This window comes from Opisthocomus hoazin, chromosome 10, assembly GCF_030867145.1.
Source record: "Opisthocomus hoazin isolate bOpiHoa1 chromosome 10, bOpiHoa1.hap1, whole genome shotgun sequence".
Lineage (NCBI taxonomy): Eukaryota > Metazoa > Chordata > Aves > Opisthocomiformes > Opisthocomidae > Opisthocomus > Opisthocomus hoazin.
In genome coordinates, this window is record NC_134423.1 from 18,193,621 (window position 1) to 18,211,535 (window position 17,915).

The window sequence follows — 17,915 nt, forward strand, 5'->3', positions numbered from 1 at the left end:
ACGTGCAGATACATTGGTAGCAAATTATAAGAAGATAATGCAGAAGGCAGTATCCTTGTACACTCTAGAGTTGATACAAAATTTAGATAGTAATTTGAATAATTTTACTCATCTCTCTATTAAAACAAGATTAGTTAGATTATACTCCTCAGAATTGCCTCCCACCTGCTGTGAAACAGAAAGTTTTACTATCTATTTATTAAGATTATATGTGATTCTTGTTTGATTACTGTTAGCAATGAGTTATTTTGAATATGGTCTATTTATCTTAATTTTAAATTTTCCTTTTTGCACATTTTCATGAAAATTTCTTGTACTTGTAGTGACCATAACTCTGTAGACACTTGTCTGCTTGAAATTTCTACATACAAACTCACCCGCTGGAAATCTTGCTGAAAGAGAATAGAATAGGCATATAACTACAGTGAAATGCAGTTAATTCAGCTGAGTGAATATTTGTGGATTTTGTTAATTATTTTTTTTATTTCAGGACTTCATATTGCTCTATCATTCAGTAGAGTTGTGTAAGGGGAAAACTAACATAATGACATTGCCCATCCTTCTACAAAAAAAAAAATTAATTTCAAGAGAGGCATCACTTTGAACATTCTCTACCAAACAGAAAAGCTAAAATATCCTTGCATTTTAAAACCGCTTACTAAAATAGACAGGCTAAACCATTTTAAGAATTCACAGAAAAAAGTAATGAAAAATGTTAAATATGGATAAGCTTTTGCAGGTATCACAATGCTTTACAAAGGACTACTTCACTTTTAACTGTTTACTGAAATGGCTAGCATCTGTTGATAAACTGCAGACTTATGCAATACCCAGTCTAGCAAGAGCTCATATTATATTAAACAGACAAGATCAAATCTGCAGAATAAATGTTAGCAAGTAAACAGAACAGTTTATGAGGTAAATAGACATGATGTCTGAAGCTGCTTCTTCTACTAATTTATACTGATACTCAGCTTGCAATATAATCTGTTGGAGAACAAACTCATACACAAGCACTCAGAGTGTGGGGTGCCTATGTGTGCTGGTGAGAAATTCTTCTGTTTAAATCTTGTGAGCCAGAGATAAATTTTCTCATGTAACAGGAAGCCAACATTAGAAAATATATTCTAATTTCAGAACATAGCACGAATATATGAATATATAGCATGTACTGCCTCTCCTGAAATACAGGAATTCATATTTTTGGATTCAAGTGAAATGTGCTTTCAGGTAAAATGTGAAGTCTTATATCATGTAGTATGACTGTTCTTATCTATTATATACAACACAGCAAATGTGCATTTGTCAAACAACTTAATTAACCCTTTTCAAGGCAGAAACAGTCACTGAAATACTATTTTTCCTGTGTACTATTCAGAACGCAAAAGTAAGGAACAAGAAGTAATGTGATAAAGCGCTGATGCTCCTTTTAGATAATTGTATAATATTGCAGATACAAATTTCTTAATTTTAACAGTACTTATAGAATAAAATCTGGCATATTATAGAAAAAAAATGCATTCTCCAGGCTTTTGCATAGCATATGTAATACAACAAATGCTATAATTATTTTGCATTGACAGTTCAGCCTGATGGACTAATATTAAGAAATGTTATAGAATTATCCTCTGCTTTCTTGAAGCAGTTACTAAAGCTCGGACCCAGCTGTGTATCATAGGTGTTAATACATAAGGCTGGAAAAACAGCCATTTTCAGGAAATTATAATGTTTCTTTTCTAAAGCTACTGCACTGAAATATTAGATTTTTTAAAAAATATTTTCCACTTACAGATCTTTAATGAACACTAATCAATCTAATGTTACCTTCCCTAAAGCCACTGGACAATTTTACAGCCATGTCCTACGTGATGACTAAGCTGTGAGTTAACATCTTCATTTTGAAACTGATCTTGTTAAACATTTTAGAGTTCATAGGCATCTCTGAGTTTATTTACAATACAGTGCTCCTTGTCACATAAATAAAATGACAACAACCTGAGTGCTTTGATATGAAAGAACAATGGAATGCTTTGTATTTACTTATGGTAAACTAACAATAATGAACGAGGAATAGCATGAAACAAGTTTATATTTGCCTTACCTGATCCACTAACTGGGAGTAAAGATCATAGCAATTGTCAAAAATGTATTTATAAGTTGAGTCCAGACAGGCTTTTACACAGTCTTTCACCACAGTACTGGCTCGAGGTGGGCTCTGCAATTCAAGGACCTAATAAAATATTTCATAAATGGCAGAATGACAGAATTAGATCAAACAGAAAAAAAATCTATGTGTTGCAATGAATGTAGTTCTGTAATACAGGATTAAAAGTGTTAAAATATAACAATGATAAAAATATTTTAAATTGTGTTGACTTAAGGTGATCTTAGTTTAAAGATACATTAAAACACATACTTCAGTTAGGCAAGTAGACTGTATCACTAAGTTTTATTTGAATGAAATCATTCATATGATGAAAGAGGCAAGGGTTTATATCTAAAGGTTATCCCACCATTTAGGAAATAATTAAAACCATATAATTAAGTGCATTCCTCTGAATATCAGTCAAATAGCTCTTCATTTTTGAAAGCAAAAGGTTCAGCTTTTTACTTCATTTTAGGATACCTAAAGGATAATCTTAATTGTTTTTATGTAGTGCCTAACACAGTGAAATCACACACTATTGTGACAAATGTTGTTTTGTGTTTGTGTATTTTCATCCAGTAATATCAACGTGTACCATTCCATTATAAAAATATTTCAGAATTTGACCACCTAGATATCAACATCTGGAGTGACTAAAGGAAGTAGTTTTATCAGACATATCTTGCTGTTTGTCATGTGATATTATGACACTACTAGGAAAACATTATTGTATATGACACATGTTCCTAAGGAATTCAACTCAGTTTATGTTACATGACTTGACTGTAAACTAATTTTAAAGGTACCTTTTTTGTTTCCTTTGGGAGATGTAAAAAGAATTGTTAAAAAAGGAGAAGACAGTTTATTTTTCAAAGATAATGGGTTTTACCACATTGTTAATACAAAGCATGGATAAGATGACTTCAATGATCTTCAGTAAGCTGAGAGATCTAATTTAAAACTGCAGGAGATGAATTGATTAAGAGTATTAAATAGAATATGATTTTTCTGGAAAATAGAAGGAAACAGCATTTTTTTTAGTGTCATTGTGCAAATAAAGGACAATACCTTCATTCGAAAAAAAGTAATGCTTGTAAGCAGGTCCACAGTGGATTTCAGATCTTGGAGTCTCTCAGAATTGCTGGCAGGAAAATTATCCTGGTGAATCAGGAAGAGAGGAATCATGCAAAATTGGAGTTACAGGTCAGATCCTTGAACAGCTAGGAAAAACCCTCTAGGAAAACAAAGATGCTTCTTGGAAGAATTAGAAATATTCACGTGTTGCCTGAATTCTGCCTGTGAGGAAGTCAATGATGACTATCCCTTTCACATGAATATGAACACTTCTGATAATACTCTTGTATTTGTAATACAAATGATTTAAAATATTCTGATATTTTCAAAACATTAATGGAGTAAAAAAACCTACAAAAAAATGGAAAATGTTGCTAATGAAAATAATTTATACGTTCTGCATAGCACATAAATCATTTGTAGGCATAAACGCAGTAGTAAGCTTAATGAAGAAATCATATACAAAATTTTTGCTATGATGTCCATCTTAACAGGAAGACTGATGGGAAATAATGTTATTTAAATGGCTTCGTACTAATGAAACATCAGCCAAATGTCCTCATGCTCCAATATCATCTGGGTAACATTCTGCAAAATTAAAAGATCCTAATACGAACATAGCAGCTGCATGAAGGATATGGTCTTAAAAACTGAGATTGTGCAACTTCTACTACGTCTACTGCCTTGGGGTTCTTTTAAATATTCCCTTTGTTCTTCAGTTTTAGAAAACAGGTCAGACAAACATAGAAATTCCTGAGTTGGAGGCTGCCATTCCTAGAAGCTGAAAGGAGAGACATAGCTGATGGAGCCCTAATAGCTTATGTATCATCCAAAAGCTTCGTGCTCCAGTGGAATGGAAAAGGAGAGGGAGTTCAGAACGGTCTGATAACTGCCAGGAATTCAGTGCATTCTACTTTCCTGAAAGGCTGGGTTTGGAGCGTACCTGAGTGGAAAGAGCTTCCATGAGGCACAAATGAAACTGAACATCCTATCACGTAGAAGAATGAGGAGACAAGTCTCAACACTCCTAGGATCTTAGCATGGAAGTTGTAGCAAAGATGTCAGCCTCTCAGAATAAATACAACAGTAACTGCAAATTGCACTCGATGAGTCAGTGAAGGTAAATAGCACACAAATTAACTTAATCAAGTTATGACTTAATTTAACCAAAGTTGTTGAATCCTACTCTTTCTTGAATGTCTGCTCATCCCTTGACCCATTCTTAGCTTTTGGAAAGAAAAGACTTTTTTCAAATAAAAAAAAATACTGTTGTTGAACTTCTTAAATTCTGTAAGTTTTTGTTGCAAAGGATTTGAGGTCTCCTGTCAGCACCCAGTATTTTCAGCTTCTATGCCACAAGAGGGATTAATCTCTAAAACTTCTTTAAGCATATAAAGTGCACAAGGATATTTACACAAAAAAAATTTGAGTTTTCCTCTAGATAGAATATGTTGCACATACCCTGTATTTAGATAAATCAATCCTCAGAGAATTGTGCAATTGATCCAACAGTTTTATGAACTTCTCCCTCTGTAAAAAGAAAACAAGAATATCTTGCATAAGAGTTTGCAGGTTCCTGTAACTGGTGGGGTTTTAGAAAGCTGCTTTCCATTCTTAATTTATTTGAAAAATAGATTGGTTTCCATTGCTTCATATAAAAGTGCTGGTCTGACACATCTGTGTTTCAAGGCCAGGCAACGTATCTTTAATCACCTTATTTTCCCTTTCTGTTCTACATTGTGTTTTACCTGATGTGCATTCAACACTGTGCAGTTATGCAATACATTAGTGAGGTGACAGACTTTCCTATGCAGTGTTTTTCTTTCTTAATGACTGATCTATTGTTAAATAACTCATAATATCTAGAAATTGAAAAGCATTGCCTGATGTCGCTGACCAAAAAGCAGTAACAGCATCAATTCAATGTAAAGTCCAAAGTTTTAACTGATGTTAGCAAGGCTTATTAAAACAGACAAAAATGTTAAATTTTTAGATTTGCCTTGTAATTGCTTGCACTCTTGAAGAAAGCACTTCCCCCCTCCTTAGTGTGTAGGAAATTATGCTAATTTACAGCAGAATTTTGTGCAAAAGTATGATTGAAAATTATACTTCAGAAACAGTAGCTTTTATAAGTATAAGCTGAGTAATACTATGTAGTTAGAGTTTTCCCTTTCAAATGTGATTAACTTGTTACCTTGATAGATGAAGGTGCAGTGAAAACATATTGTGAGATATCCAGCTGAGTTGTGCCATTCTCAAGTAATACTAATGAGAGTTTCTAATCACCAAATTTCGTGTTAGAACATATTCTATAGCCCACTGCAAAAAATTGTGAAAAAATCCTTGCCAGCCTATGTGAAAGCAGCATGCTTGTGGAAGCAGCAAGGTCTGATAGCTCTCAGAATGCATGACTGCATCCACACAATCCCTGAAATATGATTGGCACTAATATGAAAATAAAGTTCTTTGTGCACTGTCTCTCATCAGTACAGCCCTAACCTACACCAAAATCCACTAATTTAGCACAGTTCCCTTACGGGGTCAATCAAATGGGAACTTCTTTATCATGTTACAAATCTGTACTGAAATATTCAGTCATCCAAATCCTTCCCAGTTGTAGCCTGAGACTTGAACTGGAGATGTTCTTTTTGATGAATGATGTACAGCTATCTACTCAAAAATGCCTGTGATTCAAGAGAGAAAAATAATCTAATATTTTGCCTAGAAGTCAATTGTTTGAAAACAGAGCTCCAAATCTCTATTAGTGATGCTTACTACTGTCTTTTCATCCATCTGTTGAACTATGAATTGGATTGGAATTTGCGTCAAAGGTAAACTGGCATTAACATCAGAAAGAGGACTTAATCTCCTTCCAGTCTGAGGATAAAAGTAGTTCTGATCATTAGAAAAATAGAAAAAAAAGTAGAAAATCCAGAAAAAACATTCTAAATTTTGAAACCTGGATCCAACTCAAAAATCTAATAGAGCGTGAACATTAGAAAGAGTAGCCTTGTTTCAACGAAGATGTAAAGACATTACATAATAAACCATCAATTCACGTATAAAAGAAAACCTGAATAAGATCAGAGCAATATTGTGCTGTCATGGTAATACAATAATTAAATCATAACCATTCTGATAGCACTTTTCATCTGTAAAACTTTTTTACGTTCTAGTAATGGGGTAATGTTAATATTCCACTTTCAAAGCAAACCTCTAGCAGCAGGAGATAAAGTTCCAGTTCAAGAACAAAGTAAAGACCCAGCCCTGGGTACATTTGTATGTAAGTACTTCCACCAGACTTCACAATTAAAAGAAAAATAAATTGATATTTACAGTAAATATTTCTCTAAAAAAAATAGTGAATGGACCTGAAAATAATGACTTTATGTTTTTGGGATTTTTTTTAACAGGCTTATGGCATCCCTTAAATATGAAAATTTATTAATGTTAGTACTACTTCAGGAGTATTCAGAACTAACTCAATCATTAATGGCTGTCAGCAGTAGCATCAGATCCTGAGAACATTCAGGATTCAGCAATAATAACATAAATCAATATCTGATATTATTACTACACAAAGTGAGTTTCGTAGACATAAGTTCTATCTCAAAAGTACTTGTGCATGAAATGCAAACTGATATTTGGTTTCATCTATTGGAGGCCCTGTATGAAAAAATTATACAGGAATGCTGTACTTAATACACTGTTTGTTACAGATCAAAATTTGATTTAGCATCCCAAGCAAATTTTCTTTACAAAACTAAACATTGGTACTTTTTTCCAGGCATGGATTGAATTACTTTAATGAGCGTAGTCTGATAATTGCGTTTCTGACTTCTGATGGGAAGACAAAAGCAAAATCAGAATTAAGTCTTTCTTGGTTTATTAGTCCAAATGTGTAATTTCATAATGTCGAAAATCCTGAAAATCATAATGTTTCTGTTATTTTTAATACTGGAGAAGAGCATTAGTACCTTTAATGCTATTTCAAACAACTATAATTTCTATCTAATAATTTTAAATTACATTTAATATTTTGGTTCCTGCCAATAAATAGTATTTTAGAAAAAATCATGTTTTCATAGCTACTGTTAAATTAAAAATAGCTTTGATATCAACAAAACAAATAATAGCCGTACAAAAAAAGAGGAAGGAACAAATGCATTTGTCAGCAATAAACCACATTTATACTCTATCTCTGGCTATATCATGTGTAATAAGAGAGATACGAGAGATATGAAAGCAACCTCTTTGAATTTTTGCTCTCTCTTCCTGCTCCTGTCTCCCCCAGTGAGGGTGGGTGAACAAATTTGAATACAGAGTGAAAGTACATTTATTTTTCTTCATGTTCAAAGGCTAGTAAGTCCACACTGTGAGATACATGTCCACAGAAGGAAAGTTATCAACCACAGAAAAAGTACAACCACATTCTAAGGTGCTGGTATTCCTCCTAAAATTTCTGATACCTAAATCCAGGACTTGGATGATGCACCATTATTTCAGCAAACATGAGAGTCCATCATTATAGGCTCTTTTAAGAAGAATAGTATTTACGGCTAGATCCATAAGGTTAATATGAGTTCATTGATGACACATAGCCCAAGAAAGCAATTGCAACCGATACTTAGTCTAGTGTAGTCAGCAGGTTGCAAGCCCCACTGCAATCAAAACAAAAACTGATCATTGAAGATTTTAATACTATGCACGTGTGCCAGTGCCTTCTACACTATATGCCTTACGTTTCACTGTATAAGGAACTGAATATCTTTTCTAGCTTTTATACTGATTGATTGTAAAGAGTCAGGGTGAAATTTTCAAAAGCTAACAGCAACTTCTATTCTTTAAAATGATGAACTTTTAAAAAATGTTTGAATATAGGAGTTAATATGGTATCACATATTGGAAGAAAAAAGATGAGGACTAGTATTGTACCAAACAAGAAAGATTACTTACCCCAAAGTTAGTAGCAGAAAACCGATCTGAGGCAGATACATTAGTTGCTGTTGTAGTATGAGCATAGAAGGCATTTATATTGGCCAACAATGTACTCATAACTGCTGGAACACCAGGGCACATGTATTTAGAAGATAAACAGGAAAAGTGCCTATAATTCAAACAAATGGACAGTTATTAAAGATGGCAAAGATTCTGCTCTTTCTCTTGCCACAATTTGTTTTCAGCTCCAGTGATGTAATTTCAAGCTACCTCATGGGCAATTGTTCAGATACATGTGAGGAAAATCCAGGCATGTTTTAGACATTGCCACTTGTTCCATACTGATATTTTCAAATTGAACACATTGGATTCACATTTGCTTTTCACTCTGTTAATTCTAAATACAAAACCATGATTTAACTATCTTAACTGCTATTAAACAAATCATTCATTATTAAACACAAACTTCATATCAAACACGAACTTATCATCATAAAAGGCCACAAGAGATCTATACTCTAGTGGAGAAGGATTTAATTGATGTCAACAAAAAGACTCAAACTAGCATTTTACTGTGGCTTGTATTTTAGGCGACATTATTAATGAAAGCTGAGGCATCAAGCAACTTCCAGGTTCACCTTGATTTGATTTAGGCCATATTGGAAACTATTCCACTTTGATTCAGGCCAGTAAAGTTTAGGTAATTAGTCTGTTACACCTGAATCAGCTTCATATTGGGAAACAACGTTTAAGAAAAGAGAAAGTTTGTCACTGAGCCTGTTTGGGGCTTCAGGAGAGAAAAGGCTTTATCCCCCATTTCATGTAGACTCTGAGGAGATTTACGTTCTTCCACAAGCCTGTAACTACTATCCAGAACCCTGATCTGGACTGTTTTGATCCCAGCAAGAAACTACAGCATTGCCTGTTGTGTGTCATGGTGATTGGACTAACAAGGGAGATTACAGCCACAGCATGTCTTTGTGCTGCATGCACGCAGCATAGAAATATGAGCACTCCTACAGTGAGGTACACTACTGGAATGGAGGGGAAGCTCAGAGCGATGAACTCATTTGGCTATTGAAGGCTGAAGGTGGCAATAGCAGTAGGAGAAGAAGAAAAAAGGTTGTGTGAGCCTCATACTCCCGTTAGGAGTGGTTCAGTTAGAGCTGTTTCAAGGCACTTGTGAGAAGATCAGGCACTGAGCAGTTTTCTTCTGCAATATGTAGAGCTGCATAGGTCAGTGTGCAAACATGAGGGCTTATGCTCACATCATGTCGAATTCTACAGTAAAGAAAGGAATAGGGAAAAGGAAGAAACTGCTCCACAGCATTGCATTGCAGAATGTGAGTACAACTAGTTCCCAGGCTGAACATCGTCTCCCTCAGGATGCCAGGACTTCGCCATTCCAACCTTTAGAGCTTCTAACTGGAACCATTTTTTTATTTCCAGCTTGTATTCAACAGAATCTTGAATGTAAGAATTTGGGCTGACTGCTGATCACAGACTAAATAACAGTGCGAAGTTGTTTCCTATTTGGTTTTAAACTGTTCTGACTCCCTGACTTGCTAGTAACCTTTCTGTTTCACTTTTCTTAAAGAAACCAAAGACTGCTCACAGCACCTCAGGCCAGCAAATGTAAGAAAATCGCAATAGTGACTTCCACCCAGCTCTGATTTTTAAGCAGTTTGCTTCATGGGCAATTAGAATTTAGAATTTGTTAGGTGAAATTTTAATACTGCTGAATCAGTGAGAACATTATGTCAGGTCATTAATAACAGGTAAACCTGTTGTCAATATACAGTATTCAAAGTGGGAAGTCATATACAACTAATACTGAATTTGAAAAAAAGTCAGAAATATTTTATGTATTCTCTTTGTTTTTTAGAATGCTAAAACATGCAAAGACAATACATGAATTGAGTAGGTCACATGTTTTATTGTTTTGCTAGTTCTTCAAGCTCAGAATCAGCAAAGCACTTAGACTTTTAACTGGACTTAGTCAGATTCAAATTCTTAAATCAAAATGAAAAGTGAGCCTATAGAAATTAAAAGCCTAAAGAACTTGCTGTACTGCAGCAGCCAAAATCAGGTTTGTAACATAGCAGCACTGTTTACATGTTCAAAACAAAAGGAGATACCTGCTTAAAATGTACAAAGAGCTTATAACATAAGAAAACATGAGAGATACAAGATGGATGAAAGATCCAACACATAAGGAGAGTGAACAACATAATTAAAAATTAAAAAACATAAAATCTTATTTTCAAGATTTATAGTTAGGCAAGACATATAAAAGTATAAAAAGTAAGTGTATAGAGATAGGAAATAGAGTGAGGGGGATTAGGCAGACAAAATGATGGTGAAAATGAGTATAGAGTTGCACAGAAGAGGATGAAGAAATTCCAGTCACTCTGGAGCTCTCTATCTGTCTTAAGGCCCTGATTTGGCAGCATGCAGTGCTTAGCTGGAGTCCCTGGCTTCTCTACTGTTTCTTTTTAGGAGCATAAGGCATAGCAGTGTGCTGGGCCTGAACCACCTGGGCCCTAGCGCCCATCCAAGAAAAAAAATTAACACAAGGTACAACCAAACTCGGTCTTGACGAACTTAAGCCAAGTACTCTTAACTGCTGTCACTGCTCAAATAATCTTCCAGTCATGTCATTAAAGATTATTTACATCTTGTATTTGGATTCCCGTTCCTTAAGATATAAAAAATGAGCTCTTTGTACTTTCTTGCAAGCCTGCACAAAAACTCACTTTACCTACATTATGCTTTCTGATACCCTCTTATTGTCTCAGTCATCCACTGAATTCCTTCACTCTGAGGCCTGCCTCGTGCTCTTGTGACTGACCCTGTTCATCATATTCCCGCCTTCTGATATTCCAAGGCTGCAGAAACTTGCTTTTGCTGAAGAGACAACAGTATCTTTTCTAGGGTCTCCCATGCTGCTGACATAGTATATTTGCAGATGTCTTTTTATAGTTAGACAGGACTGGGAGGAATATAAAGGTATAAAGACTAAGTGTATATATTACACTTACATATATAAAGGTATAAAGAGTAAGTGTATATATTACCCCTTTGGGGTAATTTGCAATTTCACATCTGCCAAGCAACTCTTACTTCTTCTGTTAGTCTATATTTTTGAAAGAGAAATTGGGGGAGCAGAGAGTGTCAGGAGAAGGCAGCACATAAAGTCTCTCTTGCTTCTGCTTTTCCAGTACTCCTCTACCAGTGCACAGACTCTTACTACAGATACTCATCTATAGATTCAGAAATGGGCCTAAAAAAAATGATCTGGGCTGTCCATATCTCACATCACTCCAGACCTCTCCAACACTTTCATTTACTTTGCAAATGAGACATTAAAATTGCAATGTTTACTTCAGAAATCTGTGTCAGGTCACAGATATGTTAAAAAAGAAGAAAATTCCAAAACTCCTCAAGTGTCCAGGCTCAGAAATCAGTCTTCATTAATGTACCTGACATCCATTCAGTACCTAGATATCAGAAACAGACATCACAAAATTATCGGCCAAACTGCTCTCCTCAATAGCCTTTGTCAAAAAAACATGTTACAGGACCTGGTAAGTGTGGAATTATTAGTAAAATTATGGTTTTACATCTGAAAATTAAGGTTTATATGAAAAACGTAGCAGTGTTCACCCACTGAGGAAAAGCATGAAATCAAAAGGAGCTCTGAGAATGGGACACAGCTGCAGCAGGCATGCGAAGAATCCACTAACACAGCAACTCCCTGCAATGTGCCATAGAGGATGGAACAGAGTGAAGACTCTGTGGCCATGCTCTGTGATGATAAAGCGGGAAGAAATGGTTCTCTAGAACTGATAAGTAGCTCATCTGGCCCCCTGAGCCAACAAGTTTTTGAAACCTTGCCAAAGTGCTATCGTCACATGAACTTTGCTCATTTTAATATCATTTTAATACCAAAACACACCTCCATCCCGAAGGCTACCCACCTCTGAGGTGCGACCACCCCTCTTCGAGGCTGCGCTCTCAATTTTTCGTAAACTAAACCTTTAAATGTGAAGCAAGAGAATTTTACACCAATCATGATAAAAGGTATGCATGACTACAGTCACTCAAACTCCACCTTAAAGGTAGAAAGGATATAAAAATAGCCAGGGAAATGGGGGATTTTCGGAGAAGAAGATAACACCATAGATTTTTGGAGGAAAAGAAGATAACACTGTGAGCAAGTCAAGGGAAACTCCACCTCAGACTGCCTCCAACAACCGGGATTGGCCGACAGGCTGAGCCTTGCTTCTCCCTCCCTTGGGACGCCTTGGGTGAGACTTAAACTAAGCGCTGTTCTCGGGAATAGTTACTCCCTAATGTTTATAGCCAGGCTGTATTATTTATAACCTTTTCACGCGTTTTATATTTGCACATGCTTTCTTGCAGACAGACACTATCACCGGCAATTCAAAAACCCTATATACCTGTTGCACAAATAAAACTGCACTGTTTAAGTAGCCAGTTGTCACAGTTTCTCACTGAACGCGACCAAACATGGCCGTGCTAGTTCATGAGCACGACTGGACTGAAGGTGCAGACTGCTATTAGTGTATACAGAATCGTGGTAGTTTAATATACATATTAAACGCGACTGGACTGGTAGTGGCAAATTGGATATCACTCAGAATTTAAACCTAGCCGCACCTAGCCTCTCACTTCAGTGAAGAGAGTTAGAAAGCAAGGGGGTTTATTTTCTGCCAAATTAAGGCGACAATAAGATATTTGAAATAGAATCAGCTACTTGCAGTAAGGTAAATGTATGCTGAACACATCCGTTTATCACTACAGCTACATGATCACTACGGTCAACACAGGAAAATATTTTCGACTCCTTCAAGATGTAAAGTGTGTTTTAATGACCAGTGAGTGCTCAAAACATGTGTGTGATCCATAAATTAAAGTATTTTTCTGTTTGTTTTTTTTTTTTTTTTTTTTTTTTTCCTGAAAAAATAAAGCACAAGAGATGTATACCAACTGATCCTGTAATTGAAAGGCAATTGGCTGGAAAAATTCTAAAATTGCAATTTTCTAATTCTTTTGCATCTCAGTCAAGATAAATCTTTTTATAATTTAAGTCATAATTCCCAAGAAAAAAACAAATCATTAATTATGCATGTAAAAACACCTAAAGAAAATCCCATCATATTTTGCTAAAGTATCATCCAAGGTCTCTGAAGCGTTAAGGACACAAGATTTCAACAGGAGTGGATACTGGGATGAATCAAACCCTTAATCCCACTCCAAAGCTAGGTTGAGGAGCAGAATAATTACTGGATTTTCTAGTTTACCTGACTGGGCAAAGAGACTGGAAAAGAAGGGATCCAGATGGGGAACAGAAGGCTAGAGAGACAGACTCAAAGAGAATCTAGGGCTACAGCCTTTGTATATGGGATCCCTCTGCATGTGCAGCATTTCCAGGCCATGGCAGGACACCCACTTTGTGGGCTTTGTCTATCATTGGACACTCTGAAAGTATTTTCGTGCTGGGTTTTCACATCACATAGTCTTGCACCGATGTGATGATGTATACTGATTCTTAAAACTTGTATCACGGTAGTCATGTCTGAAGTGCTTTGCAAATATTTCTCAGCATTGCTGTAAGGTAGATCATTAAGTTCAATTACCTCCATTCCAAAAAACTGAGAGAAACTGCTCAAATCTACACAGCAAATCAATCACATGGGCCAGGACTAGAACTCAGCATTCCCAGCTACATGGCTCACAGGGATAATGCTACCAAACCTTTCATTCATTGCCAGTATTTTACTGATGTGCTTTTAGATACCACAATGTAAATCTGACAAAAGCGCAACACAGCTACCTGCTCCTTAGGAAAATCTTTCATCGTATGGCACATGTCTCCAATCAACTAGAAGAACAAAATATAGTAGTGATGGCAGGTGATTCTCACCAGTTTCAAGTAACCTCTAAAGTTAACAGTAACCTCACCTGATCTATTCATCACGTGCACTTTGAGAAATAGATGTAGACATGATCAGAACTATTTTTTAAAAAATTGACATAAAAATAATTAACATATATGTTTACTGCTGACCTTTAATTTCCAAAAACCTTCTAGTGGAACTAAAGATCCTTAGTGCATGAGGAACCCCAAGCTGGAGATAAGCAGGCACTAATAATCCCACCAGCCTTAGAGTAATACCTATAACATACGCTCCGGTAAGGGGAGCAGGCAGACAAAAGGGGCGGTCAGCAGCAGTCACTATGTGAGAAGCCATTGAGATTGTATCAGTTGCCCACAGGGAACACGACAGACTGTGGAAAAATAGTTTGGGTCAGCATCTTAAGTTCAGCAAGGTGTCTTCTGCAGGTTCTTTTAACGACTTCACATTGAGCTACCCAAGGTTGGACTGAGCTCTTATCTTGAAAATAGACTCAGACTGTACTAATTTGTAGTGAAGAAAATTTAAGCTTATTGATGTAATTTATGTATGCCCTTATTATATTACTACACCATTCCACCTGTAATTTGGTTATCGAAATCAATGATAAAGCATCTGTGTCAAGTGACAGGTTATGTGAATTTTCGCTTATCTCCTTCATTTAATTAAAATCTGTAAAGTTCACAGAACCTATTATCACACAAAATACAGATCAGGACTCTCAGAGTGCTGATAACTCAGGTAAGAAATCTGCAAGCCACTTGGCTTCCTTCCACATGCTAAAATAAATAAATCAAAGAGGAAACTTCCTTGTTTTTGTAGGTCTGAAAACAGCAGCCAATAGCATGAGTTATTAACAATTTCTAATGGGCACACGATGTCACAGCAACCATTGCTAAGTCTCATGTATTTTAGAGTTATATTGCATTATTTAAGCAAGAATCACATGTCTAAAACAGGCCTGCTTACTTCAACTTTCTCACTATGCAATTTCCTGACCCACGTGCAGTACCTGTGATTCTTCCAATTCTTCTGCTAGCATGAATCGGCAAAGAAAGAAGGCTAATTAATGTGCTGTACTCAGTAAGCAAATGCTATCAGTGCAAATTACTTTAATGGGTGATTTGTGTGCTTTTTGCAATGCAGCCACATTAATTGAAGACTAGCAGGAGAACAAGGTGGCACAGTTCATGCCCATTAACCTGTTGGAATGAGAACTATGTTGCTGATTTAGAAACATTAGGTTCTACCTGTGGTGACTCTTGCCAGCCAGAAGAGAAGATCTTAATAGAACTTTTATTGCACTTGATTCCACCACAGAGTAAATCCAGGATGCTGATGTTATGTATAATTTCAGTGTGTAGTCAAACACTGTTTTAATATGTGCCTTGCTTTTTGCCTTCTAAAGGGAAACAAATTATGTTGAAAGATGAATGATAGGAAGAAAATTATTTTTTCCAGGTGGTGGAGAGTTGGCTTAATATATGTAGGTAAACAAACTTCCAGTACGATTCCTTCAAGACATTGAATTTAAAGCATAAATCTCCACCCATCACTGCAGTCATCAAAATAAAGGCCAGCTGGATCACTGAGCTGTTGTTCTGCTTTTGTTGATCTCTTTTCTGTCATCTATTTTCTTTCCTTTTCTCTCATACATACGTGCTTTGACTTCTGGGAGTATACGCACATCATTTTTGTAGCTAACTATTTAGCTGCTATACATCACACAAAAAAAAAATCTTCTGACCCATATGTCTACAATTGTCTTTCATTTATTTTCCCAATACATACTCTATGAGGAGTGGAGCAATATAATAACTATAAGAAGGAAGAATGGATTATGAGGGCTACAAGGATCATGAGGGGACTGGAACATCTCCCCTACGAGGAGAGGCTGAGGGAGCTGGGCTTGTTCAGCCTGAAGAAGAGAAGGCTGCGAGGGGACCTAATAAATGCCTACAAATATCTTAAGGGTGGGTGTCAGGAGGATGGGGCCAAGCTCTTTTCAGTGGTGCCCAGTGACAGGACAAGAGGCAATGGGCACAAACTGAAGCACAGGAAGTTCCAGCTGAACATGAGGAAGAACTTCTTCCCTCTGAGGGTGACGGAGCACTGGAACAGGCTGCCCAGGGAGGTTGTGGAGTCTCCTTCTCTTGAGATATTCAAGACCCGCCTAGACAAGGTCCTGTGCAGCCTGCTGTAGGTGATCCTGCTTCGGCAGGAGGGTTGGACTAGATGACCCACAGAGGTCGCTTCCAACCCCTACCATTCTGTGATTCTGTGATTATGCAATCTATACAGCCAAGACTCTTCAAAGAGCTGCAGTCATTGCAACACAAGCAGGCTTTTTGTTGTATTTTGGTTTTGGGTCAATAGCTGATTTTCTATTCACGTGACTTCCACTTTTGGTAACTCAGAAGCAGATTTCCTTGCTTAGAAACTGAGCAGTTGGAATTCGTATCTTGAGATACCTCTTCTAAGTGGGCATCCTTTAGGGAAGAACTGTCGTTATTTAGTCTCATAAAAACGTGGATGTGTCTCCAACAAGAGGTGCGCAATCACTTTTGAATTCACTCTCTTTAGAACTTTAATGAAAAAAGTCTCCTTGGGGACAAAGACTAAGGCAGATAAGTAACCATCCATGTGATATCTTTCGGGTTTTTATCCACATTCTAATAAGTCTTTGGTGGTGCACAGGTAGTGTCCTTTTGATCTAGAATCAAACGCTGGCTCACACACGTGTAATTGGTGGCCTTGTTGGACTTGTCAATGCAAGATGAAAGACATGCTTGGACTCGGGTGCCAAGAGCTGAAGAGTTAACAAAGGGAGCAATTCACTTATCAGACAGAAGCAAGGGGGCATAGCCCATCATTGTCCGTCAAGTGATCTGTGGGGCGCAGTGGAGGCCACGCAGCCAGAGACTGCTTCGGATAAAGAACGGATGGCCCCCAGAAGTGCATACCAAGATGCTTGCTCAATAAGGGTGTCAAATTGCCGAGTCCCGCTTCTGATGACACGACATTCCATGCCAAGAGCCAATTGACACATAATAATTGACTTAGTCCCACTCCACAAAAAGATTTTCAAACATCTAAAAATTGACACTTGAAAACTCTCTTTCGGAGGAGGAGTCAAGCAAGAACTTTACCTGATGGATGGGCTGATGAGCCTGAACCTCTCTTCCACCCCCCAAGAAAGGATGCCTTTTTGGTAAAAGTCACACCTCTGACTTTGTCAGACGTATTCCCAGGAACACATTTTTAACTGAAGCACTAAACCATTACCTTGAGCTCAATTTTTGTAGACAGTGCATTTATCAATGGCTATCCTGAATCTGTGATACCTGTCACTTGAATAAATTACTTATTGTTTCAACTTTGCGAAACGTTTCAGTGAAAGTCCTTAGAAGGGCTCTGACAGGCAAGTTGAATCTGATAAGTGGCTACATGCTTAACCCTTTAGACGTAAACCATTGACCAAGTCTGGGACTAGGAGCAGATCCAGCTGCACCTAGACTCCTCTCTGGGAGAGAGTTTAGAAAGCAAGGGGGTCTGCTCTGAACCTCTCGACTCACTGGGAGGGCTTTCTTCTTGCCACTTTTCAGACTCCCTGACCCCTTTTTACGTGACAACAAGACATTTTAAATTGCAGAAAATGCAGAATTTCTTTGCTAATGCTGGTTGAGTGAGGAAAAGAGCTTGAGCTTTATGTGTTCAGGACTTCTAGTTGGTCACCTGTTGGACTGATTTTCCATGAAACAGTCAGGCACTAAAACAACAAACTGATTTAAATTCTTGTTTATCTTTGCTGAGCT

At 36.9% G+C, this 17,915-nt stretch overlaps 1 protein-coding gene across 2 annotated transcripts in view; it reads right to left on the bottom strand.

Moving 5' to 3' along the window:
- The window catches only part of UNC13C (unc-13 homolog C), a 184,326-nt gene that overhangs the window by 88,420 nt on the left and 77,991 nt on the right, over nt 1–17,915 (bottom strand). For both annotated transcript variants that reach the window (XM_009940223.2, XM_075431450.1), the window contains 4 exons: nt 8,177–8,327; nt 4,682–4,750; nt 3,215–3,304; nt 2,102–2,230 (listed from right to left, as the gene is read on the bottom strand). In XM_009940223.2, the coding sequence (XP_009938525.2) occupies nt 2,102–2,230; nt 3,215–3,304; nt 4,682–4,750; nt 8,177–8,327 (439 nt within the window). The remainder of the gene's footprint in view (nt 1–2,101; nt 2,231–3,214; nt 3,305–4,681; nt 4,751–8,176; nt 8,328–17,915) is intronic.